The sequence below is a fragment of the Eubalaena glacialis genome, chromosome 2 (assembly GCF_028564815.1).
Source record: "Eubalaena glacialis isolate mEubGla1 chromosome 2, mEubGla1.1.hap2.+ XY, whole genome shotgun sequence".
Taxonomy (NCBI): Eukaryota; Metazoa; Chordata; class Mammalia; order Artiodactyla; family Balaenidae; genus Eubalaena; species Eubalaena glacialis.
In genome coordinates this window covers 56757319-56784855 of record NC_083717.1, presented here as the reverse complement: position 1 = coordinate 56784855, position 27537 = coordinate 56757319, and the positions used below count along the sequence as shown (strand labels likewise).

The following is a 27537-nucleotide window of genomic DNA, read 5'->3' as shown; positions in this document are numbered from 1 at the left end:
ATTTGTTGCGGCATGCGGGATCTAGCTCCCTGATCAGGGATGAACCCGGACCCCCTGCATTGGGAGCATGGAGTGTGAACCACTGGACCACCAGGGAAATCCCTGAAAGGAAGATTGTTAATTACACTATTCTGACTAGGAATCCCTGACAACTTTTGTGATGTAAGTCAGGTGACGAACATAGAGATCAGCAAACTTTTTCTCTAAAGGGCCAATTTATTGGAGAGACAGAGATTTATTTTAAGAAATTGACTCATGTGATTGTGGAGGCTGGCAAATCCAAAATCTGCAGGGTAAACTAGCAGGTTGGAGACCCAGGGAAGGGTTGATGTTACAGCTTGAGTCCAAAGGCCATCTGCTGGCAGAGTTCTATCTTTCTTAGGGTACCTCAGTCTGCTTTTGCTTAAAACCTTCAGCTGATTTAATGAGACTTACCTACATTATGGAGAATAATCAGCTTTACTCCAAGTCTACTGATTTAAATGTTAATCCCATCTGAAGAATATTTTCACAGCAACATACAGGTAGTGTATGTATACAGGTAGTGTTTGACCAAATATCTGAGTACTGTGTCCTAGTCAATTTGACACATAAAATTACCCTCACAGTCAGATAGTAAATATTTTTGGCTTTGTGAACCAAATAGTTTCTGCTGTGTAGGGGAGGAAAAAGCTTTCCTCAATCTTCCCCCTGGCTGGGTCTGAAAATTAAACTGACAAAGGCATGCAAATTTATTTATGACTTAAAAAATTTTTTTTTGGCAGCACCGCGGGGCTTGCAGGATCCTAGTGCCCTGACCCGGGATGGAACCCCGGATCCTCGGCAGTGAAAGCATGGAGTCCTAACCACTGGACTGCCAGGGAATTCCCCATGCAAATTTATTTAATGTGAGTTTTATGTGACACGGGAGCCTTCATTTCTAAGGAAATTAATACCCTAGAAACAGACCTTGAGTATTTTTATGCTAGGTTTGATGAGGAATAGGCAGTTGTGTAGAAATATGATAGGTCGGAGAGGATGAGGTTAGTGTAGAAAACTGGGGGAAATTTATTAAAACCTGTTTGTTCTGATTCTTCTTGGCATCCTTTTGTCTTTGGAAATAAGGATGGTCCTTCCCCCAGGGTATAGGGAGGGCACATCTCACCTGAGGCTTTTATGAGTTGTTTCAGAGGAAGAGGGTTGGGAGAAGATCAAAGTGACCTTCCTGCTTCTGCCATTTTCTGAAACACCTTGAGCTTAAAATATTCAATATGCCAAGGTGCCGTATGTTGGGGTAGTATGCCCTTAACCCCATCAGTTGTAACTATTCAACTGTGCAGCTGTAGCCATAGATAAAATGTAAACAAATGTACAAAGCTGCTGGGGGATAATAGAAAAAATATGTATCAGTCTCTGTTCCCAGTTCCTGGCATAGAGCTCCTAAAACCTTTTAAATTTCCTAAGTAATAAGAACACTAGGAGCATCTCTTTTTCTAATATTTGGTCTTTGACCTCATCCTTGTCACAGGGCTCCTAAATCTCTTGTAAGTTCCTACATGATAAGAACACTTGGAGCATCGTCTATTCTAATGAGGTGACCCTGGGTGGGCTCCTGGGTGGCTCCTGGTCACCAGAAAGACAAAGCCATGCTTAGAAGCTTGGAATTTTTCAGCCCCACCCCTCACCTCTCCTTAATAATTGACCATGCCTACGTGAGGAAGCCACCATAAAAATCCCCAAAGTACAGAGTTCCAAGAGCTTCTAGGTTGGTGAACATATCAATGTACTGGGAGGGTAATGCACCCCAGGTTCACGGGACAAAACCTCCTATGCTTAGGACCCTCCCAGACCTCACCATAAGTATCTCTTCATCAGGCTATTCAGTTGTATCATTTATCATATCCTCTAATAAACCAGCAAATGTAAGTAAAATTTTCCCTAAGTTCTGTGAGTTGCTCTAGCAAATTAATTGAACCTGAAGTGGGAGGAGGTTATAGGAACCTCCAATTTGTAGCCAAGCCAAACAGAAGTGTCAACTGGAAAAAAAAAAAAGCACAACCTATAAGTTGAGAATTATGTTTTATTCAGCAGATTTTCTGAGGACTTAAGCCCAGAAGACAGCCCCTCAGATAGTTCTGAAGGACTGTTCCCCAGAGGTAAAGGAGGAGCCAGGATATATAGAAATTTTTGCAAAAAACAAACAAAAACTCCCCCAAAACCAGGTAGTGGGAACATTAAAAGATTACTGTTAATTAAAGAAAAACCAGCTATCTCAAGTTAATGAATTTAACACTTTTCTTTGGGAAGATGCAAGAGTCTGGGCTCATTGAAATCATTCCTTTGATATGCACCTTAACCATCTAGGGCCTGCATCCTGTTTTTCTCCATCCTGAATCCCCTCAGGGTGCACAGTTGGGGGCGGCTGCTGTGGCTGATGGCTTCCTGGTGGCAACATCCTTTGTTTACTGATATGGCAGTCTACATTCTCTGTCCACAGAAGTTATGGGTAACCTGGGGACATGTTCCTTGCATTTGGAATCTGATGTGGGGTGGGAGCAGTCTTGTGGGACTGAACTGTGGGATCTGACCTGTGGGATCACACTGTATTGAGGTGGTTAGTGTTAGAATTGAGTTAAATTGTAGGACACCCAGCTGGCGTAATGGATAATTGCTTGTTGTAGAGAAAACCCCACACACATTTGGTGACAAAAGTGTCAGAAGTGAAGTATTGTATGTGAGCCTGGTAATTGTGTAAGGCTAAAGGAGAAACACACAGGAGTTAGGGACCTGGATTTATCCCTACTCAGGGAAAGCCTGGGTTTTTCTTTTTTTAAAATAAATTTATTTATTTTTGGCTGCATTGGGTCTTTGTTGCTGTGCACAAGCTTTCTCTAGTTGCGGCGAGCAGGGGCTACTCTTCGTAGCGGTGCGCAGACTTCTCATTGTGGTGGCTTCACTTGTGGAGCACGGGCTCTAGGTGCACGGGCTTCAGTAGTTGTGGCACACGGGCTCAGCAGTTGTGGTTCGTGGGCTCTAGAGTGCAGGCTCAGTAGCTGTGGCACAGGGGCTTAGTTGCTCTGCGGCATGTGGGATCTTCCCGTAACAGGGCTCGAACCCGTATCTCCTGCATTGCCAGCCAATTCTTAACCACTGTGCCACCAGGGAAGCCCGTGCCTGGGTTTTTCTATTCAGCTATGTTCTGCATGCACTTTATTCCTGGATACTGAAATTTGAACTTCATATAATTTTCATGTGTCACAAAATAGTCTTTCTTTTGATTCCCTCCCAACTGTTTAAAAAATGCATAGGCTGTAGGTGGGATTTGATGTAGTTATCTGACAGTGTAGAGAATTCTTGTCCCAAAGCCTGGAGACACAGTGAGAATGTGTGCAAAATCTGTGGGTGGAAGTGTCTTTTTATTGCTTGTGTCCTGTTTGACCATTTTCTAGAGGAGTAGTTACTTTCTTCCTCTGTTCAGCCTCTTCCTGAGTTGGTCCTGGGATTTTCCAAGAAGGCTGCTAATAGGATAATCTCCCTCCTGCAGTTCCCAGGATCGGGGAGGGATCCTGCTGCAAAGATTTCTCTCTCCTGTTCAGCTTTCTTGTGAACCAATTGTGCATGTAGTGAAAGACTGCCACCCAGTGCCTTAAGCAAGGAGCCTAAGGGGGCAGTTTTTGGGCTTTTGTGCTGTTTTCTCTTTTCTCCCAGCTCTCTGCTTGGGCTTGAGGTTCATATATGTGGATTGGTACACATCCTTTGTGGAATTAAAATTATAAGGAAGAGAGCCATTACCCCTATGAGACAGTCATTATAGCATACAGTAGTGGTTAAGAGCAGAGGCACAGGAAGCAGGGTGCTGGGCTTGAATCTGGGTTCAACCACCTGTGAACTGTGTGACTTTTGAGTGTGGTTCTTCACTGCTCTGGGTCTGTTTCCTAATCTGTAAAAGGGTTGGAGATTGGAAATAACTTATATGGTTGTTATTTGGACTAGTGTTAAAGTACTTCATAATGACTGGGCATCCTTGAACTTTTTTTCTTTGAGGTTCCCTTTTCCTTATTGATTTCTATAAGTTCTTGATGTAGTGGGTAGATAATTAATTCATTATATAAGTATCTAGCAAATGAGTTCTCTTGTCTTTTTTCTTTTAACTTTGTTTATTGTGTCTTGTGCCAGACAAGTTTCCTTGAACAACTTTTTCTGTACCCTTTACTTTTTATTTCATACAGTTCATAAATTCGAATTACAGAAAAAAATCTTTTACATTAGAATTACAGAGATTTTTTCAGTGGGATGTCTCCCTTCTACCCTTGTCTGTGAGCCTTCTTCTCCTTTATAGGCAGTCATGTTAAGATATTTTTGTATATCATTTTCTGATCAGTTTTATTCCCTTAATCAACTTTAATTTCAGAGTAGTTTTATATTTACGTAATTATTTTGAAGGTAGTACAGAGAGTTCCCCTGTACCTCATACATATATTCCCCTATTATCAATGTCTTTCTTACATTAGTATCGTACATTTGTTACAATAATGAACCAATATTGGTACATTATTATTAACAGAATTTCATACTTTATTCATGTCCTCAGTTTCTCCATAATGTCCAGGATCTCATTCAGGATAATACATTACATTTAGTACTTCTGTCTCAAGGCTCTTCTTGGTTGTGACAAGACTCAGAAAGTTTCTCAGCCTTTGTTTTTGATGCCCTTGACAATTTTGGGGATTACTAGTAAGGTATTTTGTAGAATGTCCCTCAATTGGGATTAAAAAAAAAATTGATTTATAATGCACATACCAGAAAACCTACTTTTTAAAAATTGCACAATTCAGTGCTTTTTAATATATTCCCAATGTTTTACAACCATCCCTACTATCTAATTCCAGAACATTTCATCATTCTGTAAGGAAACACTGTAACCATTAGCAGTCAATCTCCATTTGCCCTTCTCTCATTTCCTGACAATCGCTAATCAGCTTTCTGACTCTATGGATTTGCCTATTTTGAACAATTCATTTAATGGGCTCATAAAAAATATGGCCTTTCACTTAGCATATTCAGGGTTCATCCATTTTGTAGCGTGAATAATACTTCATTCCTTTTAATGGACAAACGCTATTCCATTGTACAGTTATGCCATACCACATATTTTGTTTATCCATTCATCAGTTGATAGACATTTCGGTTGTTTCCACTTTTGACTGTTATAGCAGGGTTGCTATGAAAATTCATGTACAAGTTTTTGCACAGATGTATGTTTTCATTTATTTTGGGTTATATACTTAGGAGTAGAACTGTGGGGGGTCATAGGGTAACTTTATGGTTAAATTTTTAGGTACTCCCAAACTCTTTTCCTGTATGACTACACTACTTTACATTCCTATGAGCAGTGTTAGAAGGTTCCAATTTCTCCACATCCTCCTTAACGTGTTATTGTCTTTTTGATTATAGCCCTCCTAGTGAGTGTGAAGTGGCATCTCAACGAGCTATTCATTTGCATTTCCCTAAAGACTGATGATGCTGAGCATCTTTTCATGTGCTGATTGGCCATTTGTTTGCCAGTTTTTGGTGAATTATCTAATTCAAATCCTTTGTCCATTAAAATTTTTTTTTGTCTTTTTAGTGTTGAATTGTAAGTCTTCCTCTATCAGCTAGTATATGATTTGCAAATTTTTTTTTACTATTATGCTGGTTGTCTTTTCATTTTCTTAATAGTGATCTTTGAAGCAAAAACTTTAATGTACTTGGGATGAAGTCCAATTTATCTTTTTTTTTTTGTGGTTGCTTGTGCATTTGATGTCATATCTAAGAAAGCATTGCTTAAGTTGAGGTCACACAAATTTACATTTGTTTCCTCCAAGAGATTTACATTTTACTCTTACATTTAATTCTTTGATCCATTTTGAGTTAATTTTTGTATACGGTGTAATGTAGTTCAGATTGGTTTTTGCAGACTCCAGCTTCAGCTGTATACAGAATAGTTTTAGTCCAGATTTTATGTTCTTTAACCTCATATCTTTGAGTGTTTGAATTGGGATGTCTCGACTTCTTTTTTTTTTTTTTTTTTTTTTTACAAAAGGGAATGGTTGGGAGACATCAGGTTCTAGCTGCACAGTCCTTATATCATAGTTTGCTGGGAAGTCTCCTTTTCTGTATATTCACTACCAAATTGCAGGATATGCTCACCAGGTCTATAAACTGATTTAAAATATTCGCTTTCAATAAATGAGTAAGCCAAAATGGCTGCTGTCTCTAGATCGTCTGTAAGGTCAGGGATCCTATCATGCCTTCCCCGGCATCCAAAGGCAGCTTCTTAATACCATAGAGCAGCCAAGAAATTAGGAGAGTAGTCAGACTCGTCAGAAAGCGCAGGTTAGAAAAGGGTGAAGATGAGTCAGGAAACTGACAGTCAAGTACATTAGAGCTTAGAGTGAAGTTTAATTTTGTTTTATCTTAATAATACTTATTTTTAATTCTTAAAGTAATTAATGATCACTGTAAAAATATAAACATGGTAAAAGTTAAAAAACAAAACCAAAAAAACTAAACTGTCACAGCCAAGAGGAGTTTAAAGAAACATGACTACTGAACATAATATTTGTGTTACCTTTCAACAGGAAAAGGACACTGGGGAAAAACCTAAGGAAATCTGAAAAAGGTACGGACTTTATAAAGTTCACAAAAAATAATTCCCACTCCCCTGGGTGGAAGTACCACTGTAACATTTAGTGCGACTCTAAGAGCCATTAACTGCAGGCTGGTGGTGGTTCCTGGAGTCCCCCCCCACCCCTAAGGCCCCCGTGCTTTGATCACCTGGGGTCTGGAAGATACCATCCCCCAGTTTTTCTGTCAGGTAGGGGGCCGGGGCACCTGCAGGGCTGCGGCACCTCGCTACTGCGGCAAATAGACGCGCATGCGTGCCCAAGGCCCGGTGGTGAGGGGGTTGCCGCGCACGCGCAGGCAGAGCCGGCGTATTTCTTGGTGCCGCCCCGGCAAAGGCCGCGTAGAGTGGAGCTGCTGCCGGAGATGCCTAGCAGTGTGTTCTGAGGAGCGGCCAGCGGCGCGATGGAGCGGGCCAGGTCAGCTGTGTGGTGTCTTCCCTCAGAGGCAGCATGGGAAACATTTTTGTTTGCATGATAGCCCAGGCTTCCAGAACTAGAAGTATTTCAGTATTTACTGGGGATCTGGGCCCTCAAGTTCTTTGTCCGAAGGCCGGATAGGACACCTTCTGGAGGCTTGGGGCTGGGCTGACCCTCCTCGGGGGTATTCTGTCCGCGTCTTGTCAGGTCTTGGCGCGTCTGCACCATCCTGTCGCGTCCCCTCAGACCCTCTACCCTCTCTAGGGTGGCCCTTTGTCCGTGAGGTCCAAGGCCGTGACTGCGGGTGGCGAGGGTACATCGCGGTGGCCACCGCGGTGTGTGAGGTGGGGGAGGGTACACGGGGTGCGGTCAGTGGGGCCGCAGTACTGGCCAGGGGGCAGCAGGTGCTGTGTCCGCGGAGGCACTGGTGTGTGGCAGTAGTGGTAGGGGGTGGTTGGGGTGCCTCCCATGGCACTGATATGAAGGGGGCGGCGGGGTGACCGCGATGGCTGTGGCGGGGGTGATTGGAGGAGGCGGCGGGGTGACCGCGGTGGCTGTGGCGGGGGTGATTGGAGGAGGCGGCGGGGTGACCGCGGTGGCTGTGGCGGGGGTGATTGGAGGGGGTGGCGGGAGTGTGGTGGGGTGGCCTGTGTTGCCACGGTATGTGGGGACGGCGGGGTGACAGCGATGATGGGGGCCGCAGGGTGGCGGTGGGGCCGTGACAGGGCTGCGGGTCTCGCAGAGTGGCCCTCTGGGCAGTGGTAGAGGGGGTGGAGGGGGAGGGGCAGGGGCGGGGGCGGGCAGTTGGAGGAGGCCATTCGTTTGAAGAAAAGAGAGAACGTTCAACTTTCTGTGACTGGTGGTGCTCTTAGAATTTGAATACTGTGGCGAAACTCCTACCCTGCGCCTCAACTGAAGGGGTGGCTGCAGAAATGTCCGGTCCTTACATGCTTCTTTATATTTCTCCCATTTGTGGGTTTGGTGTAAGATGAGGAATGTGATGTCCACAGCCAGTTTAGTGCATCTTGCGGGGGACCTGCCAGGTTCTGGGATGTGACACGTAGGGGTGTCTGTCGTTCGCATAGGTTTTCCCTGCGTTTGGAATGAAAATTTCGAAGGCCAGCCCGGGAGTGCGCGGGGGTCGGTGTCGCGTCACTGCCATTGTGCAGCTCCGCGAAGATGGCTGCTGCCGCAGCTGTACGGGTCTGCGCAGGCGCGAAGGGGGGGGGTGCTGCCCCTCCCCCCCAGTGCCGCAGTGTGGGAGGGGCAGCTGTGCCACTTCTGCCTGGCAGGGGTGTCAGCCGCACCCTCTGCAAAGCGACGCGCTAGGTAGAGGAGGTCGGCCTGGGTGGGCGGCTGCCGCGTCCTAATGCCGCAGTAGGGAAAGTGTGGGTTCAGGGTGCGCAGGCGCAGCAGCGACGACACCACCTCCCCCCTGCAGTGGGGCATGCTGCGGGGGACGGGGTTTGCGTAGCCTTTGCTGTGTGGGGCGGCCAGCCACCTCCTTCGCCTGTGTGCCCAATCCCTGTTTTCTTCCCTACTGTGCTGCAGTGGGGGTAGGGGGAGGGGAGGAAGGAGACAGGTTTGCTCAGCCTCTGCCTGGCATTCCACCATTTCCCTGCAGTGCCGCAGTGGCGTGGGGAGACCAGAGATTTATACAGGGGGCAATTTGTACATTCTGTGCCTGCCTGGAATGGCAGGGCAGCCGCACTGTGCCCCTGGTTTTCTGTCACGCTTAAGGGAGAGGCGGGGGCCTGGAGGCCAAGAGAGGTGAGGGCATTCCGGGATTTTACTGTGCTACTTAAGACAGCCTCCATCACCGGTGCAGGTGCTTTCCCATTTTTGTAGATTCTCCCTAGGTTGTATTGTGAACAATCTTAACTGTTCGCCACATTCAGGTGGCTTCAGTATCCCTTTAGACAACTCCCGTTCCTATAACCTCTGATTTCAACTTTCCAGGTTATATAATTCCACAACTGCATCTCTTTTAAGTGTCTGTCGTATTTCTTAATCGCTGGATATTCCATTGGTGATGTCATCTTTATAGATACTTTCCTTAAATCAGGGGGTCGCAGCTCCTCCAGGGCTCCTAGGAACTGAGGGCTGAGTTGTGCTTGCTCAAGGAAGACTGGAGAGAGAAAAGTAGAATGTGGGTGTAGGTGGGATTAGTGAATTCTTGCCCTTAATCGGATTTTTAAATTAGTGGTTTCGTTCCATCATTTTTGAAGTTGGAGCTGCTGTGAATATTTGCTGAGAAAGGATAATTAACAAAGTAACTATTCCCGTATTATGTATTCCACTACTTTTGACTTTTGGGGGGATATTTTTAAGGACTTTCTTTGCAGGATTTTGATGGGCTTGCCTTTTTTCTTTTTTTTCTCGTGCATCATAAACAGTACGCCTGTTTGTGTGCTGAGTTAGAATGTAATTAAGGAAAATATAAATTCAGAAGCCTGGGAAGCTTTGTTCTGGAATTATTTTCGAGTAGTTTGAAAAATAGCAGGAGTCTGGTATTTTGCGATACTTATGATTTGCACCTATTTTTTTCTGCTTGTAGGAAGGTAATGCTTCAAATGTGAACTTCTGATCATTTGGCCCTTTGCAAGATGAGTGTGCATCATTCCTGGTCCGCCATTTTGTTGTCTTGCCCTCGGGCTCAGGACCTCAATATGGCGGACCCTGTGGAAAGAGCTGAAGTTTGAAGGTCTCTCTCCTGCCTTGTGAATATTTGGCATAGTACCACGGCTTTTTGAGGATGGGGAGGGAGTGTGAATGCTTTCTGAAGTTTAGAGCAAGGACACTTAGTCGAAGGACTGTGTGTTGCTTTCTAAAGCAAGGTACGTTGAGCAAGAGTTGTTGACGGTTAAGGCCGCATCCTTCACTAATAAAGGTTTGGCAGAGAAGTTTATTTTCTGATTCCTGAATGCTGGGTGGCTCAGAATTCTTTTTGATGATTCTATAGGGTTTTTTTTGGAGGCACTGATCGTCTTATATTTGTTGGAAGCTCACAGACTGGGATTACCTCACATTATCTTTGTGTTTTTTATTTTTATTTCTCATTCTTGAGGTCCTAGTCATTGAGTTTATAATTGAGGTTTTTTTGGGGGGAGAGGTGTAAGGCATCCTAAATATTTGATAGAATATTAGGCCGTTTATAATTGAGGTTTTTTTGGGGGGGAGAGGTGTAAGGCATCCTAAATATTTGATAGAATATTAGGCCGTTAGGAAAAATATTGTGTGATCTCATCATATTTTCTTTTCAGTGCATTTCCAGATTAGTATTTTTTTAATGAAAGTGATTTTGGAGCAAAAAACATTATGTACATATAACAACATTTTATTTCCTTAAATGCTAATTTTCTGAAATGTTCACTTTTGATGAAATCCTATTTATGGATTTCTTTCTCATTAGGTACTTTAGGTGTTGTCACATTGTCTAATCAAAGGTCAAGGAAATTAGCAAAGTATTTACAGTACTTTTACCATTTAAAAATCTGATATGTGATTTTTAAAAAAATGGTCTTTTCTACTGCTTGATTAGAACATTGAAGTTTTTGAAGCAAGAAAACAATTTGGGGTCATTGGTAGGCTATTTTGGTTACTTCGCATAATCTAAACATGAATTCTAAAAGCACAGGTTCAGGGAATTATCTTTTGGGATGTGTCCTTTGAATTCTGCCTTTGAAAAATTACATTGCATGACTTGTGTAAAATGCCTTTCTCTCCTTTCTGATTTGACATTTTAAAATTTCAATTTCATGAGTGGTTCCTGTAGTTTCTAATCTGGATGACCCAAGTAGATTTCATGTTCAGATCCCTTGAGCAGACATTTTGTGCGCTGTTCTGCAGATTATAATGTCAGTGGCTATGTTTCTTTTTTTTAAACAGTTTTAAAATTTCTTGTTTTGCAAATCCTAAGAAGCATTTGCACAAGAGGTTGCTTAGACATTTTGAAATTTAAATTTTATTCTTTATTCCACTATAAAAATGATCTATCGTAGTAGACTATTTTTCAAACCATTTTTAGAATCAACGTTGTTATTTTTTCAGGGATATGTAGGTATGGGTAGTATGCCTGTATATAAATGTATCTCTGTAAGTGTATAGTTTTATATCTGTATGTGTGAATATATGTAGGAATACACAATTTTGCTTAATTTTTTGATAGTTTTTCTCCCAAGTTTTCTGAGGTCAAAGGGATGCTAAAGGGAGAAAGTGGTTTTAGGATAGATTTTGACTATTGGTGGATAAAGATATTCTAAGATTTCAATTTTACTTTTTTTTCTTTTCAGTTTTATTGAGATATAATTGACATACATCACTCTACTGTGTTTTAATTAGATTTAATTAGGTTAATTAGATGGAGTTTAAAAACTCCCATCATACTAAATACAGTTCTAAATATAATCTTTATTTATTTATTTATTTGGCTGCATCGGGTCTTAGTTGCGGCACATGGGATCTTAGTTCCCCGACCAGGGATTGAACCTGCGTCCCCTGCATTGGAAGGCAAATTCTTAACCACTGGACCACCAGGGAAGTCCCTATAATCTTTAAAGAAATGGTTATTTCAAAAATTGATGAAGTGTATAAAACAAATCCTCTTTCTGCTTCAGGGACCGTTTACACCTGAGACGGACCACAGAACAGCACGTACCAGAGGTAGAAGTCCAAGTCAAACGGAGAAGAACAGCCTCACTGAGCAACCAGGAGTGAGTACAGTCAGCGTTGAGAACCAATTTAGGGCATTTTCAAATTGGAACAAAGTATCCTGTGATCAGGGGCTTGAAATGAATTTAATTAATGAAAGAAGCTTGTGCATGTTATATTGATATAGCAAAAAAGCAGTTAAATCATCCTTAACCATGCCATCCTAACTTAACTCAACTTTTGTTAAAATTTTAGTAATACGTATTTCCCTTTTTTCTATATATGTGTGGGTGAGTGGTATCTTCATAAAATTCTACATCCTTCAACATATTTATATTAAAATTATTTCTGCTGTATTTATATTGTTACTAAGTCACTTTTTCTGTGCTTGCAAAATGTTCTGTGCTTTGAAGAGACGTTAATTTATGTATTCATGCTTGCTTTGCAATATTTAGAATTTTATATTTAGTTAGTACATTTATCCAGTTAAAAACTTGTATACATTTTTTCCCTTCATTTATTTAGGATATGCATATGTGTTTCTAGAAGGGACATTTCAATTAAAAATATATTAACATTTCTAATGACATGGTATATATTGAGTCTGCAGTTATGTGCATTTTGTCATTACCACAAATCTTGACAATATCTGTGGGTAACATCATTTTTCTTTCCTAAAGCTGTTATTTTTCAAAATTATAAGTATTAGTAATATATGAATATAATCTCTTCTTAAAACACATAATTTTGAGATAAAAAGTGAGTGCCTACTTCAGTATACCACTAGTCCATTCCCCTTCTCTCTCCAGATATAATCCTCAGGTACTTTGATCTCTATTGTTTCAAACCTTTTCCTATGCATTCATGTGTACACACATGGGGTGAGGGGAGGCATCTTTGTGATTTGTTTGTTTACATACATGAGATTTATTCTGTAACGATGTGCCTTGGGGATCTTTCCATGTCAGTGCATATAAATCTATCTTATTTTACAAATTGCAGAGTATGGGTGCTGTAATAACATAGTTACATTTATCATTAGCTTACTGATGGATATTTAGGTTGTTTGTTTTTCTTAGTTATTACAATGAAGGTAAGAGCAGTCAATCTGAAAATTAATATTGCAGTTGTCCCTTGAATAACAAGGGAGTTGGGGTGCAATCCCCCACATAGGCAAAAATCCCCATATATCTTTCGAGTCCCCCCAAATTTAACTGCTAATAGCCTGCTGTTGACCAGAAGCCTTACTGATAACATAAACAGTTGATTAACACATATTTTTATGTTAAATGTATATCTACATATATTTTATGCATTCATGACATACCTAACTTTTTCTTTTTTTGATATTTCTATTCTCTGTGGTTTGTCTGCAAGTTTTTTCAAATTGTCACAAATCTCCAAAAACTTTTCCAATATATTGGAAAAAATCTCAACATATAAGTAGACCCACGCAATTCAAACCCATGTTCAAGGGTCAGCTGTAGTTATTAATATTTATTTGTATTTTATTTCACTTCAAGTATAAAGCTTTTTACAGAAATTGTTGTAAAAAGTGGGTAACATTTTGCGTCTTATTTTTATTTGTTCATTTTATATGTGGAAAAATTTCAGTATATTTGCACATTTAAAATTATTGGTGAGGTGAAAGATTTCTCCATTTTCCCATGTTTATTTTACTTATTCTTCATAGTTCATTATTCTTTGTTACATTTTCGTTTTGGAAATTACTTTGAAAAGGAATATTTAAGAATGAATATTTTATATAGTTTGTCCTTTATAATAGGCATTTATTTGCCTATTTTCTTTTATATGGTAATGTCATTTTTCCCCTTCAGTCTCTTGTAACTTCAGAGTTTTTAAAAGTGCCATTTTTTCCTCCCCAGACTCTCTAGAAATATCTTGAGGTAGTTTAGAGATTGGTGGAGGTATGGGTGGAGGGGATTTCTTGGGGGAGGATCCTTGTTAGTGGGTGAAGGTCCTATCATATTTGTTATATTTTATTAGAGCCTTTATCCAGTGCAGCATCAATGTGGACCAGTATAACAGATTATCATGTCCTAATCTTGTAAAAGACTGCTTTAGGTGTCATTAGTTTGTCAGTATCTATGGAAATATTTTGTTGCTTTTGAAGAAGAAATAACTTCATTTTCCTGATGTCTGTTATGTATATTATGTAAAAATACTAGAGGATGCTGCACTAGGGGAAGAATCTGAGGGGAGTTTTGAGTTAGGAAAATAGTGTAATTTCCCCAGCCACCTTTATCCACTTTGTGAGTGGATTATAGGAACAGGTAAGCAGTATTGATATTCTCTAAGCCCAGCTTTAATCCTGAGTCATCTAGTTAACATTAACTTTGGTGTGATCCCAGAGGCCCACCATGAATAACAAAGATACTGCTATCACTTGTTAAACTCAAACGATTAGAGGTTACCTCCTAGGAACCATGGACAAAGTCCAGCCTAATTCTTTATTATATAACAGAATGTTAAAAATGTTATTTAAAAACTACAGAAAATAGCGGAAAACCTTTTACCACAGTCCCATTTTCAAATCCAGCTGCTGTTGAATATTTTCATATATATATACTTATCAACAAGGGCAGAATTGGCTGGTGATATTTTTTTTTTCGTGCTTGCATTATTAGCCAGCAACTGTGTAACCTCCTGCATCTCTTATCCTCTGGATCAGAGTCACAGCCAGATGACTGATAGGTAGGAATATGTTGAGCATTTTTTTCCAGAATTCCCTGACGACTAATAGATGGTTGTTTACATAGTTTAAGAGCTTAAATAGCCTGGGCCCTGGAAGTTCTTTGTTTTAGGTAGTGACTTCTTGTCAGCATGAATGACAGCCTTAATGTCTCACTGGAAATGCCTTAACAAATGCCCACCTCCCTCCTTGGGGGTTAAAGAATTGTTTCCAGATTGGAAAGTAAGTAGTGGATATTATACTGATGGTACTTTCACAGGGCATTTTAAACAAAAAGAGCTCTTTTTTTTTTTTAAGTTCCTTGCTAGTATCCCCAAAGAGGTTAAGTATCCCTCAGTCCCAGTAACTCTGTGTGGAGTCTCCTGTTTTATACTTTCTTCATAAGGTAATGGCATGCTCTGACCCTAAATGAGGATCTCCTTAAATGTAAAGGTCTCTGTGTTTTCTTTCACATTGTTATCTATATAGGAAAATGTCTTTTCATTTATGTGTATTGTGGTCTTGTCATAGGTGTCACCTGTATCCAAGGCGATCTCAGCAGCAGCAGCAGCAAGTACCTGTGGTGGATTTCCAGGCGGAACTGAGACAGGCATTCTTAGCTGAGACACCAAGAGGTGGTTAAAGCAGTATTGGAACACCCAGATAGCTGATTCCAAGAGAGAAAACAAAACAAAACAAAACAGGTTAGAGTTGATGCAATCATGATCAAGAATAAAGAACTAATTAAAGGGTAGGGTGTTTGGAGGTCATTTAATTATTTAGGATATGTCCAAAGAAATTTTTTTTCTTAAAGGCTTCATACAAATAAACACATAGCAGAAAGTTTAAGAAAGTAAAAGCAGGATCTTAATGCTTTTACCCTAACACTTGTCATGTATTACTTTCCAGACATTGTATAGTCCTTGCTTTTTAGGTAGTTTTATTCATATTTAACTTGTACTGATTTTCAACTTAACATATGAAAAATATTTCATTATAAATAGCTGCTGAATATCCTGCTAATATGTTTTATAATTTCTTTTTGTGAGAGACTTCATTTTTTCTGCTGGTAGTTTGAAATAAAGCTTCAGTGAATTGCTTTGAATAAAACTTTAGATAGGATCATTTCCTTGGATATGCAGATGTAAAGATAAATTGAGGCAAGGAATTTGAAATTAAGGTACATTTTCTGAATTGTATTATGAATTATTATATTAGTCTTTATTATCATGAAAAAATATAGTGTCAGTTACACTTTCATCTTCATTGCTTATGTTAATTATATATAATTTGTTTCTATTGAATTATAAATACACATCACATCCATTAGCAAATGAGAAGCTAAGTATTTCCCATGCTTATTTACTAATTATTTTTTTGTTTTATCTTTTTCTTACCTTTTTTTACCAGTGTGTTCGAATCAGCTGACAATGTAATAAAGCTATTAATCTATGATTTTTCAATGTTACGTAGATTTATTTACAGTGTGTCTTCTTGTGTTGGTTGCTTAGATTTTTAGGAAAACGCTATTAATTTTGATTTAATACTTTATTTTTCCTTTCCGACTTTTTAAAAATTAAGATCTCAATCCAAAAGGTTTAATATATACTTTTTAGAAACCACGAGAGGAAAGGGGTTTATAGATGAGTTTTCTTCTAGATTTTCTTTATTTCCATTTTGAAATATAACCCCTCAACTCAAATTAATTAGGCCTGTTTACGGCCATCATTTCGAATTTTAAAGCAAAGGGAAAACCCTCCCCAGCTGAATCCTTTACACAGCATTCTCCAGTAATTGATTGGATTTGATTGCAAGACAGTGGAATTGATTTCAGGCGATAGAATCTGATCATTGTCCTCAGCTGTTCCCCAGAGTAAGGGCATTTTTAAATGAGTAAGTGTGCATAATTGACTATTTTTAACCAAGAATTTTTTGGCTCCTCAGTGCAGTTTACATACTCTTGTAAGTTCCTGAGTAAAGTATTATTTAAATTATACATTATGATCTGTAAATAGGGCCATCCAATTTTCTGAGTTTCAAGTGCTCATTTCATCTAAACAGTACTAGGTACTAGGATTGTTATAGAGCAGGAGTTGGTAAAGTATCTGGCCCATTTATTGCCTGTTTTTGTAAATTTATTGGCACACAGCCATGTCTATTTATTTACGTATGGCCTGTGGCTGTTATTGGCAGTACAGTGGCAGATGGGAGTATTTGTGACAGACTGAATGGCAGGCAAAGCCTACAATATTTATTATCTTTCCCTTTAAAAGAAAAAGTTGGCTAATCTCTCTCTTACTCTCTTAGAGAACCACTTTCAAAGATGAAAGCACTAAGGTGGAGCCAGTAGGGGAGTGGTGATAATATACAATGTGGTGAAGGGAAAGGGGTTGTAGAAGGAGAGTGTATGAAGTAAATATTCCAGGGTAGAGAACCAGATGAATTTCTGGGATAAGGGTCAGGTCTGAGACTAGTGCTAAAGTCTGCTATACATGTAAATGGGTAAAGGCATTTTAACAGTTGATATGTTTTCTTTTTCATTATAAAAATCTAAATCATGTGAGTGATAGCCAAGAAAAATGGGAAAGTAAACCACAGACTTTAAATACCCACGTTTCAACCGCAGCAGCATGAGGTTGAATTTTCTTTCATTTTGCCCTTCTGCTTTTCTTTTGAAAATGTAGTTAATTGTAATCATGCTTTTAAACTATTCCACTTATATGTATATCATTAATGTTCCTTCATTTTATTACACAGTCGTCACAATTATCATTTGTAATGAATAAATGATGGTCCATTCATGATTTACTTTTCCTTTGTACTTGTGTTTTTTTCCCCTAGTTTGCTATGCTGTTATGAATCTTAGTTCTATATTTTTAAGATATATTTGGTATTTTTAATTTATTAGGGTAAGGATCCAATTTTGGGCTTAGGGTATAAATACTAGTATGATTCTTAAATGTTTTGTTATGTTGCTTTCTAACAACATTATAAGCAGTATTCAAGCAGTATTCTTGATTGCCATCAAGAATACTTACTAGAGTGATAATTTCTTAGTACTACCTTTGTTGTCTTTTTTTTCCCTTTGATAAATAGTTTCAAAAAGGGAAAAATTGTTTTCCTCTGGTTTAAATGGCATTGCTTTGTGGATTAGTAGTTTCCACTTATTTGTGTTTTCTCATGTTAGACTTTTTGCATTTTTTTTTCTGTGAAGGGTCTGTTATTTAACCAGGAGAATGAACACTAATACATTACCATTATTCTGTGACTTCTCATTTCTTACATGTTGCTTGGCCAAGTCTGACCATCATATCCTTTGATTTAAGGAAGCTTTACATATTTATGTAGTTTAATAATTTCAAACTCCACACGTTTCAAAAGTTTGAGAACTTCCTCCTCTGAGGAATCCCAGGATGTTTTTGGTCAGGGTCTCGAGGCCATTTTTTTGCTTATGTGCACTTTCATCAGGAGATTTACTATAACTGCTAATTCCTTAATGCAGTGTGATATTGCTGCTCTTGTTTTCTTCCTCATAAAGCATTTTGTTCTCCTTTACTGTGGAGATACATTTAATCATTCTACAAAGTGATATATCTCCTTTCCCTTACAAGGGTTCATGATTATGGTCTGCTAAATTTAGGGACGAGAGATAATTGTTCCTAAATTTCAAGTCCCTCTCATTAAGGGAAACCTTTCTTAACCTCCCCAGTCAGTCAACCCCTATTCTGAGTGAAATGTATATCTCCTATTATGCAAATTATTTTATACATATTATATCCCCAGTTCTGAGGTCTCCAGTTCTTTAGTCCATGACTCAAATCACCAGATGCATTTTTATACTTGATAACTGGGTAACAAGATAGTGGGTATGGGAGGGGTTTGGAACCTCAAACAGGTTAGATGGACAGACACATGCCTGACTGGCCTTCCTTTTTTGTTCTGATCCACTATACCAGGAAATCTTGTTTGCATTTGTTGATCTCTTAATAGCTAAACTCTATGAACTAGGGCTGATGAGGTATGTGTTCACTGAAAGGCCAAGCGGGATAAAACATTTGAAACGGGTTGGATTGGGAAATCTCAACTCTAAAATCTGTTTGGCACTTGAAGGTAAAAGCCCTGTCTCTGAATTTTAAACTTTTACTGGAGAGGTGACTACAAATTCCCACCTTAAATGCACATTTGATACTGGTTTCCATTATATTAATCTTTACATGTGAAACCTTTTTGTGATTACATTTCTTTCCTTTAAATGAAGTTTTGAAAAGCTACATCCAGCTACATCCTTTTTTTTTTCCCTAATAATCACTGTCTTGTGGCTCATTGTCCGGTGGCACGTCTCCATTGTTGGTAAGGGAGTGAGCTTCAGTAGTAGTGTCTTGTTGAACGTTTAGCTGTGTTTTTTTTTCTTTGAGGGCACCAATGGCAGTGTAAAAAGTAATCTTAGTATGAATTTTGACCATTATTTGAAAGTCCAGACAGTTTACTTTTTTAAAACAGCTTTCTTGGTGTATAGTTCCTATACCATAGAATTTACACAGTTATAAACAAGTGCTTTTCAGTAAATTTACAGAATTTTGCAGTCAATGCAACACATACTCTTAGTATTTTCCATTACCCAAGTAAGATCCCCTCGTGCCCATTTAATTCATTCCCCATTTCCACCCCTAGTTCAGACAACCACTTAATTTACTTCCTGTCTCCATGGGTTGATGAAGATCTTAAATCTTAGATATGCTATCATAAAAATGGCAATTGCTAGTGATTCAAACATATACCAAGTATTCCTGAATTTATAGTCTGCTTTATAGAGAATCCTGTCAGAATTCAGAACATCTGAATTATAGGCCTTAAACTTCTCATGTGAATTTGGATTAGAAACTACATTTATTGGGGGGAGGATTGACTTTCAGGAAAAGCTGCACAAAGGATGCATGGCAGTTTGCATGTGGAGAACAAAGCTTGGAAGATATTCTGAGTAATGATCAGTTTATTTTATTAGAAAACCTGATACCCTCCAAGTTCTCATAAAAATGTATTGAACTGCCATCAAATTTTGGTAATTATAGGGAAACATCCCCTCTGCATTTTACCATCCTTACTGAATTATTTATTTTATATCATTATGATCTCTTCTAATCTAGTGTTATAGTTCCACATGTATAATGGTATCCTCACCATTCTTTTACTTTATTGTTTTGATGTTGCCATAGTTCATAACCACTATTTAAATGATTTCATTTTCACATCCTAAAATAGATGATTTTAAATGTACTTAAGCAGTTTACTGTTTGTAAATTTTCTCTATTGAAAAAACAGTGGAGACAACAATCTTACTGGAAATGTTTGCATTGTTAAAAGTACAATTATACCAGATTTTGTTTATGATACTGAGTTACTTTTATGCATAAATCCAAATTCCCATTCAAAAGGAACATAATTTGTGTGTTTCCTTTTAAATGAGTATAATTAGTTTGAGACCCTTTTCCAGCTTTGGCTAGGTTTGGTTCTCATACTTATTCAAAGCATTTTTTTAAGTATATTGGGGGGAAATGAGAGTATTGTTCTAATGCTTATTTCTTTGATTACTAAGAAAGTTGACCGTATATCCGTGTAAGCATGTAGTAGTTGTATGTCCCCTTTTAACAAAGGACATCTTAAGCAGGTATATGATAATATATTAGGTTCTTGGTGAAGGGAGATTTCCTAGCTTATTTTGAAGGGACTTTGGCTTAGGGAAAGGGAACACTGAGGTAGAAAACATTTAGGTGGTTCAGCCAAGGAGCAAAAGTTTGGACTAACTCAGATGGAGAAACTTAAGGATACCAAAATGTTGAAGTTGTGATGACTTGGTGTTAATTTGTGACCAGAGAATGAAACACTACCTTAAATAAGGATGGAAAGAGAAAATAATACATTTTGGGAATGGAAAATGAAGCTTATTTTTGAAACATTTAAGAATTTCTGTGTAAAATTAAATTTAACCACCTGTTAACTCTGGGTGTGTACAGTGTGGGAGTTAAGGTGATGGAATAGTGAAATTTGGTGTTTACTTGGTGGGTATGAGAGCATGAGGGGATATTTTTGAATGTCTCTTGTAGTGCTTTTCATGCAAAATTGTCTACCTGTTTTAAAACATGGTAGATTGCAGTGCAGCTAGATCATGCTTTCCTCTGCAGGCTCCATCTACTATTCGAAGCTTCCGCCCCAGCTTGCATTGTTTGTAGGAGAACCTGCGTCATACCTTTATCTGTAGCCTTCCCTTAGGTCTTAAGGATCCTGAAACTTCCCTGTGGACATTGGATTTGGTGGAGCAGCAATCATGGTAAGATGTATATTAGGGCAGAGGGGTGAGAAGCTAATGTAAATGCCCAATATAATAGATTTCCAGAGTGTGGGGTGTTTGGGGGTTCTTAATATGGAATTAATCTATAGAGATGACGCATCATTTCATGGAATAACAACTGGTGAAGACTTATGTCTGTTGTCCTGTTACAGTGGTATAATGGTTTGGGAAACATCTTAAAAGAAATCTTGCATTGTGAGGAAATAGAGTTTTTGGTCACAATTACAGTGGTAAGGGACCGTCCTGCAGATGGGGGACTCTGAGGTCAGATTTCAATAGATAAAAAGATGACTTTAAAAATGGAGGGTCCAGCGAAACCACAGCCAAGGGAAAGGCCTTGGCGGAATCAACAGGGAAAGAAAAATGGAGGGGTTTGGGGCTTTGAGGCTTGATTGGTACAAAGGAAGGCTGTCTGTAGAGAGAAATACAGCATCCTAATCCATTTTGTGTTTCTGTTTAAGTTTAGCTAATCAAGAACATATATTCTTAACTGGAAAGATATCCAAAGGGACTGAAAATTAGTTTTTGAGGAATGGGAAGAATGTTAGATTTTACAGTGGTTTGTGGTCTTCCAAAGGGCCACAGTATGTAAATAGATACAGTATTTCTGCATATTAAAGTTTCATTGGAGTGGGCAATTAGGATGAAAATATTTTTAAAAGGTGCCTTAGCGGGACAAAAATGAAAGAAAAAGAGTTTGAGGAACATTGATCAAAGTTCTGAATGATATGGGATGTGGGGTGTGGTGGAACTAGGACAGAGACCTTTAAAAGGGAACTGAGAAATGATACATCGTATTTGCATTGGGTCGATGGGAGTTGCAAAGTTTTTGATGGAGATAGGAGTTTCCCACCATTTGGCTAGGTGTCTAGAGGAAAAGAAATAGCCAACAGGGTAAAGTATTCTGTAGGAGGGTGGGGCTTGGGATTAGAATTGGGGAAAGGACAGGGATTAAAATGATGGAATACTAAAAGGGAGAACTGGGTTTGGGAATCTTTACTGGGGAGGAAATATATTTAGGGCAATGGAAAACTGCATAGGGAGGGATTCTTGAGAAGCAGAGGGTTCCATAGGGGAGTATAAATGGCCCTGGGTCCAAATTTGGTCTAGTATCTTAAAGGTATGGAGAAAAGAAATGGAGGCATGATATTTTTGTTAAGGAAGCCAGGTTTGGATTGGTATAGGAGTGGAGAAGGAACAGGAAAGGGTTAGAAAGTAGCTGCAGACAAGCTGATGACTAACTCTTTTCTTACTCCTTCCAGACTGTGGGAAAGAGCAGCAAGATGCTGCAGCACATTGACTATAGGATGAGATGTATCTTGCAAGATGGCCGGATCTTCATTGGCACCTTTAAGGCCTTTGACAAGCATATGAACTTGATCCTCTGTGATTGTGATGAGTTCAGGAAGATCAAGTAAGGCCACTTGGGTTTGGGCAGTGGGATACTGAGGGAGAGGCAGAACAGTAGTGAGGGTAACTGAAGGAGGTAGGGAAAAGACAGGACTGGTCTCTTGTCTAATGTCCTGGCCTCATCTCTGAATTGGATGAATCTCCCAGTATTAAGAGTCAGCTGTATCCACACTACTGTTTTAATTTTGTAAATACAATTATGAACTAAACTGGGAATAAGACTGTATGGTATGATCAAAATAACAAGTTATATTTATTTAGAAAATTGAGAAATGATAGGTAACATTAATCTGCAACATTCCTTCAGATTGAGGGAATCTTAAGAATAACAATTACTCTTCATGGTTGAGGAGTTGAGATGTGAATAGAATAATTCAGGCTGTGTCTAGCAATTGTTCGGCCAGCCTGTTTTCATGCCCCTTGTTTTGTCTGAATCCTCATGGTCAGTGTTGATTTGGTCTCAATCCCTAACCCCCTTGCTTATTTATCTTTGTGATTTGCCCATGCTGTTTCTTCAGAAATAACCTCTGTGTGTTTGTGCCTTACCATAGGAGGTCACCCTCTTTGCATCTGTGATTGGGGAGCTTCCTTTAACAATAAGAGCATGCCACTTGCTAGATCCCAGGGACATTCTACTTCCATTCAGTTGACTTTTCATTCAGAGTATTTGGGTCAGTGCTTGTAATATCTCCAGACGTTCAAGATGGCTTTGTTTCAGGCTCTTGGCAGAATTTACAAGGCATCACCCTTGACCATTAGCTTTATTTCTTCTATTTCCACAGTTAACGATATACTGTCCAAAAATTTAATTTGACCACTTCATTTAGGGATTTCAGATATGAAGAGAAAGGTGATGATGACCTTTGCCTGCCTGCTATAAGTCTGTTCTTCTCAAATCTGAATAGAATTAGTAACATATTCCTGTCCTTCCCTTTTTATTCATTCTTAGTCTTCTTCCTGCATACAAAGTTGGATCATTTCAGAAATTCTAGGATGGTGAATGCTTCAATGTTAATTTTTTGTTTAAATAATCTGCCTTTTTACTGAAAAGAATTTTTAAAAATACTTAAAATGTTGATGAATACTAAAGACATTTGATGAATGCTTTAGGTATATTCTTAATTTCTGTTTCACCCTCCAGTAAGTTACAGGGATAATCTCACCTAAATAATGCATTACCTATAGTATGTAGTATAAGCCTCATGCATGTATGATTTTTGCTGCTGACAGATAAAGAAATTAGAATCACAGAGGTTAGAAAAAAGTTTTCAAAAAATTTCCCATGGTTATATAGTATGTGGTAAGTCCAGGAATAAACAGGTGTCTGTTATTAAAAACTTTTTGGTATGCCGTCATTGCCTCTTGCTGTTCCCATCCCTTATTTCAGTTGTCTGTCGTCAGTATTTACTTATTTAGTTAAAAAATGATTTAAATCCCATCTTAACATGAAAACTCGAGGTTTCAGTTTTGCCTGTCTTTAAAGTCTTAGCCAGTGGCGATCATTTTATAATGTATAGAAATATTGAATTACTGTGTTGTGCATCAGAAACTAACATAGTGTTGTAGGTCGCTTATACTTCAAAAAGAAACTCATAGAAAAAGAGATCAGATTTGTGGCTACCAGAGGCAGGGGATGGGGGAGGGTGAGTTGGATGAAAGTGGTCAAAAGGTACAAACTTCCAGTTTTAAGATAATTAGGTACAAGGGATGTAATGTACAACATGATAAATATGATTAACACTGCTGTATGTTATATATGAAAGTTGTTATGAGAGTAAATCCTAAGAGTTTTCATCACAAGGAAAAACATTTTTTCTTTTATAAGACGTGTTGGATGTCCACTAAACGTATTGTGGTAATCATTTCATGAAGTATGTAAGTCATTATGCTGTACACCTTAAACTTACACAGTGCTGTATGTCAATTATATCTCAGTAAAACTGAAAGAAAAAAGTAAAATTCCAAGTTTTGCAATCAGTACTATTAAGAAAAAAATCCTAGCTACGTTATTTGCATCTGTGTTTCACAAAGAAGAAATTAGTTTTGCTGTAGTATAACATTGAGGGAACATTCTGGAAGATTGAAGTACGATAGGAAAAGAGCCATTCACCCTTATATATCAGTTGAGTCTAGTTTTGTTTGTCATAACTCATTAACTGTTTGAGCATGAGCATCTGGGCATCAATTATTGTCTTCATTGATACTTATCTATAAAAATGTTAGTGAGTGATCCATAACTTATCATACTAAAATTTTCTTCTGATTTACAGGCCAAAGAATGCTAAGCAGCCAGAGCGTGAAGAAAAACGGGTTTTGGGTCTGGTGTTGCTGCGTGGGGAGAACTTGGTTTCCATGACTGTGGAGGGACCACCCCCCAAAGATGTAAGGAAGATGTAGGACAGGACAGAACATTAATGTGGAAGGACATCACATTATTTGAAATATTTGCTAAATCAGGGTACAGCAGAGGCACAGCATAGTGTGCCTTTGTCAAGTAAAACATGCCTGGCACTTGATGTAAGTTCTTGCTTGTCTATACTGGGAGATGAAGGGTTTTCTGATGGGTTAGTCTACATGCTGGCTGCAACCTAGATAAGGGTAGGAGTTGGTGATTTATTTCCTCTTGGTAGGGTCGTGAAAATACATGGGCTCACAATTTGACAAATGTACAATTTAATCTGTAGGATGCCTCCTGTGATGCTATTTTGAATACAGAACTAATATGAGATAGGTGATAATGGGAAAATGGTGGGAAAAGGGTAGTTTTTTAGGAATAAGATTATTGATAACTTTCATAAGTCATTTGATTTCAAGCTATAATTTTTTTGTTTCAGACTGGCATTGCTCGGGTACCACTTGCTGGAGCTGCAGGAGGCCCTGGGGTTGGTAGGGCAGCCGGCAGAGGTGTTCCAGCTGGTGTTCCAATTCCCCAGGCTCCTGCTGGATTAGCAGGCCCTGTCCGAGGGGTTGGGGGGCCATCCCAACAGGTGAGGAACCATTAGTTTTTATATTATTGGGAGAAAGTGCCTAGAACCTGAGGCTGAGGAGATTGAAAAATCTGAGCGTACATGCTATACTATGTAAGCAGAGTATGCTGTAGAGGGAAGAGAGGTACAGATGCACATTAGGAAGGCAGTAGATTAAAGCCACCATGATAACAGTAACTCACCACTGTTGGTGAGTGAAGAGGAATATGGATGGATAAACCGGAGTTGAGAAAATGCAAAAGGGCTGATTAGGTTAAAAGGGGGCATGTTCAATTTAAAGGAGAATGTGATAGTGTGCCAAGATTTTTTTAAATGAGAATAACAGGAGAAGTGCAGAATTGCCTTAATATTTTGTTTAATAGTCCGTGATCAACCTCTTATTTTCTGTAGTTGAATGATGCAAGGAAGTGCCTTACCTTTACTGTCTTCTAACCATTCCTTCTCAGGTAATGACCCCACAGGGAAGAGGCACTGTCGCAGCTGCTGCAGTTGCTGCTACTGCGAGTATTGCTGGAGCCCCAACTCAGTATCCACCAGGGCGCGGGACTGCACCTACACCTGTTGGTCGAGCAACCCCACCTCCAGGTAAGGAATTGATGGACAAGAACTAAAACAATTTGATTCTTAGATATAGGTGTGGATCTGTGAAAAAATTGTATCATCTTGAGGAGTGATGATGAAAAATACTCTAAGATACTGAATTAAGGCCCAGCCTAACTACCTAACTAGGAACTGGGAATATGTTTTCCACTTTTGGACACTGATTTTTAATGAAAGGCTATGGACTCTTTTGAGTTGGGATGGCCAGCATGGCAGTGGTCAAGGAGAAATTGTTCAACTCTACTTAGTACCAGGCTTATTTCTTTAAATATTATCTTGTGTTTAATGCTCCCATCTTAGCTGATTTATGAGGCCTTTATTTCTGCCATTTTTCATTCTAGGAATTATGGCTCCTCCACCTGGTATGAGACCACCCATGGGCCCACCAATTGGGCTTCCTCCTACTCGAGGGACGCCAATAGGCATGCCCCCTCCAGGAATGAGACCCCCTCCACCAGGAATAAGAGGTGAGTGGGTATACATATTCTCAGTGGTGCTATCCAGGCCCCTGAATATTTACATGTTTTTCTATTTTTTTATGATCTCATGGAATTTTGCTTTTTCTTTTCAAGGTCCACCTCCCCCAGGAATGCGTCCACCAAGACCCTAGGATACTATAGATCCTTAGTCACTTTTTTTTCCTGCAATGTGTCTTGTGAAATGTGTGGAGTGTTTGTGAGCTTTTGTCTCCTCTGCTGCATTAATATTAGCTAATAAATGCATAAATTAAACTGTGAGGTACTGTTGTACATTTTTTTGCCTTTTGTTTTTATTTTTGAGGTCAGGGTGAAGACTGGGATTTTTCTGGTCTTGAAGTTATTTTGGATTAGGTGAATCCTGTTAACCAACTCATTTAAATAATTTTCTCTTTAATTCTTATGATAAAATGGTTGTGATACTTTTTTCAGCTTCATAACTTTGACTTTGTGCACTGACTGGTGTCAGGTAATAACCTTTTACACGTAATGAAACTTGACCCAGGGGGTTAAGTGGTTCATCTAAGATTCACACATAGCCCCCTCTACTTTACTATGCCATACATACTTGAAGGAAAGTAGGGATGTGATGAAAGGCCTCGTAAGGCCATCTATAGAAGGAAACTGTGGTGTTGAATTAGACTTTGTTCATTCAATCAAAGCATTTGGAATAGGAGGGTACTTCTTTTCCTTGCAAGTTTACCTCAGTTGATGAGCTTTTTACAGTGCCCTGTGCCTGTGCGGTCAGAGAGATGACACTATCCTGGAGTAATCATCATTCCCTACTAGTGAGTATTTACTTACAAATTTTTAAATGAATGGCAGAGCGTGGGTCTTGGGAGCTGGGGAGACTGCATATTTGAGACAAGTTGTGTTACTTAAAGATAACTTACACTCTGAAATATAGTTGACACTTTTTTCTTTTTAATTTTACTTTTTGGCCGTGCCACGTGGCATGTAGGATCTTAGTTCCCTGACCAGGGATTGAACCAGCACCCCCTGCATTGAAAGCATGGAGTCTTAACCACTGGACCGCCAGGGACAGTTGACACTCCTAAGTACAAATTATGATTATATCCAGCTGCATCAGTTAGTGATGTATGGGAAGTGTTCAGAGAAGTAGACATTATCTTCCAGTTAAATAGTTAAGGAATGGCCAGATATCTAGATCTAGTTAGAATTGGTTAGGGAACAATGAAATCACTTTTAAACGGAAGAGGTAGGAGGTTTTAAGCTTTACAGCTAAGGTTTCAACTAGACAATAAATGAGTCCTTATTGATTGTAGGAATTAGCTTGTAAAATACCACAGTTAAA

At 39.1% G+C, this 27537-nt stretch overlaps 2 protein-coding genes across 4 annotated transcripts; both read left to right on the top strand.

Moving 5' to 3' along the window:
- Positions 1-6951: 6951 nt before the first annotated feature.
- On the top strand, positions 6952-20702 carry SNURF (SNRPN upstream open reading frame). Of its 3 annotated transcripts, none has more exons than XR_009699515.1 (4): positions 6952-7061; positions 11678-11773; positions 14935-15107; positions 20583-20702. XR_009699515.1 is itself a non-coding variant. In XM_061181836.1 (3 exons), the coding sequence occupies exons 1-3, from the start codon at positions 7048-7050 to the stop codon at positions 15044-15046; spliced, it is 222 nt and encodes a 73-aa protein (XP_061037819.1). In that variant the 5' UTR covers positions 6952-7047; the 3' UTR covers positions 15047-15858. The 3 variants fall into 3 exon arrangements, 1 of the variants encoding a protein (XP_061037819.1); XR_009699516.1 differs by lacking the exon at positions 20583-20702 and adding an exon at positions 15814-15858; XM_061181836.1 differs by lacking the exon at positions 20583-20702 and having other exon boundaries at positions 14935-15858.
- On the top strand, positions 20640-26480 carry SNRPN (small nuclear ribonucleoprotein polypeptide N). Its single transcript, XM_061181834.1, has 7 exons — positions 20640-20728; positions 22012-22163; positions 24430-24541; positions 24994-25146; positions 25593-25731; positions 26088-26213; positions 26319-26480. Exons 1-7 carry the CDS (start codon positions 20726-20728, stop codon positions 26354-26356), a joined length of 723 nt encoding a protein of 240 aa, XP_061037817.1. The 5' UTR covers positions 20640-20725; the 3' UTR covers positions 26357-26480.
- The last annotated feature ends 1057 nt before the right edge of the window (positions 26481-27537 follow it).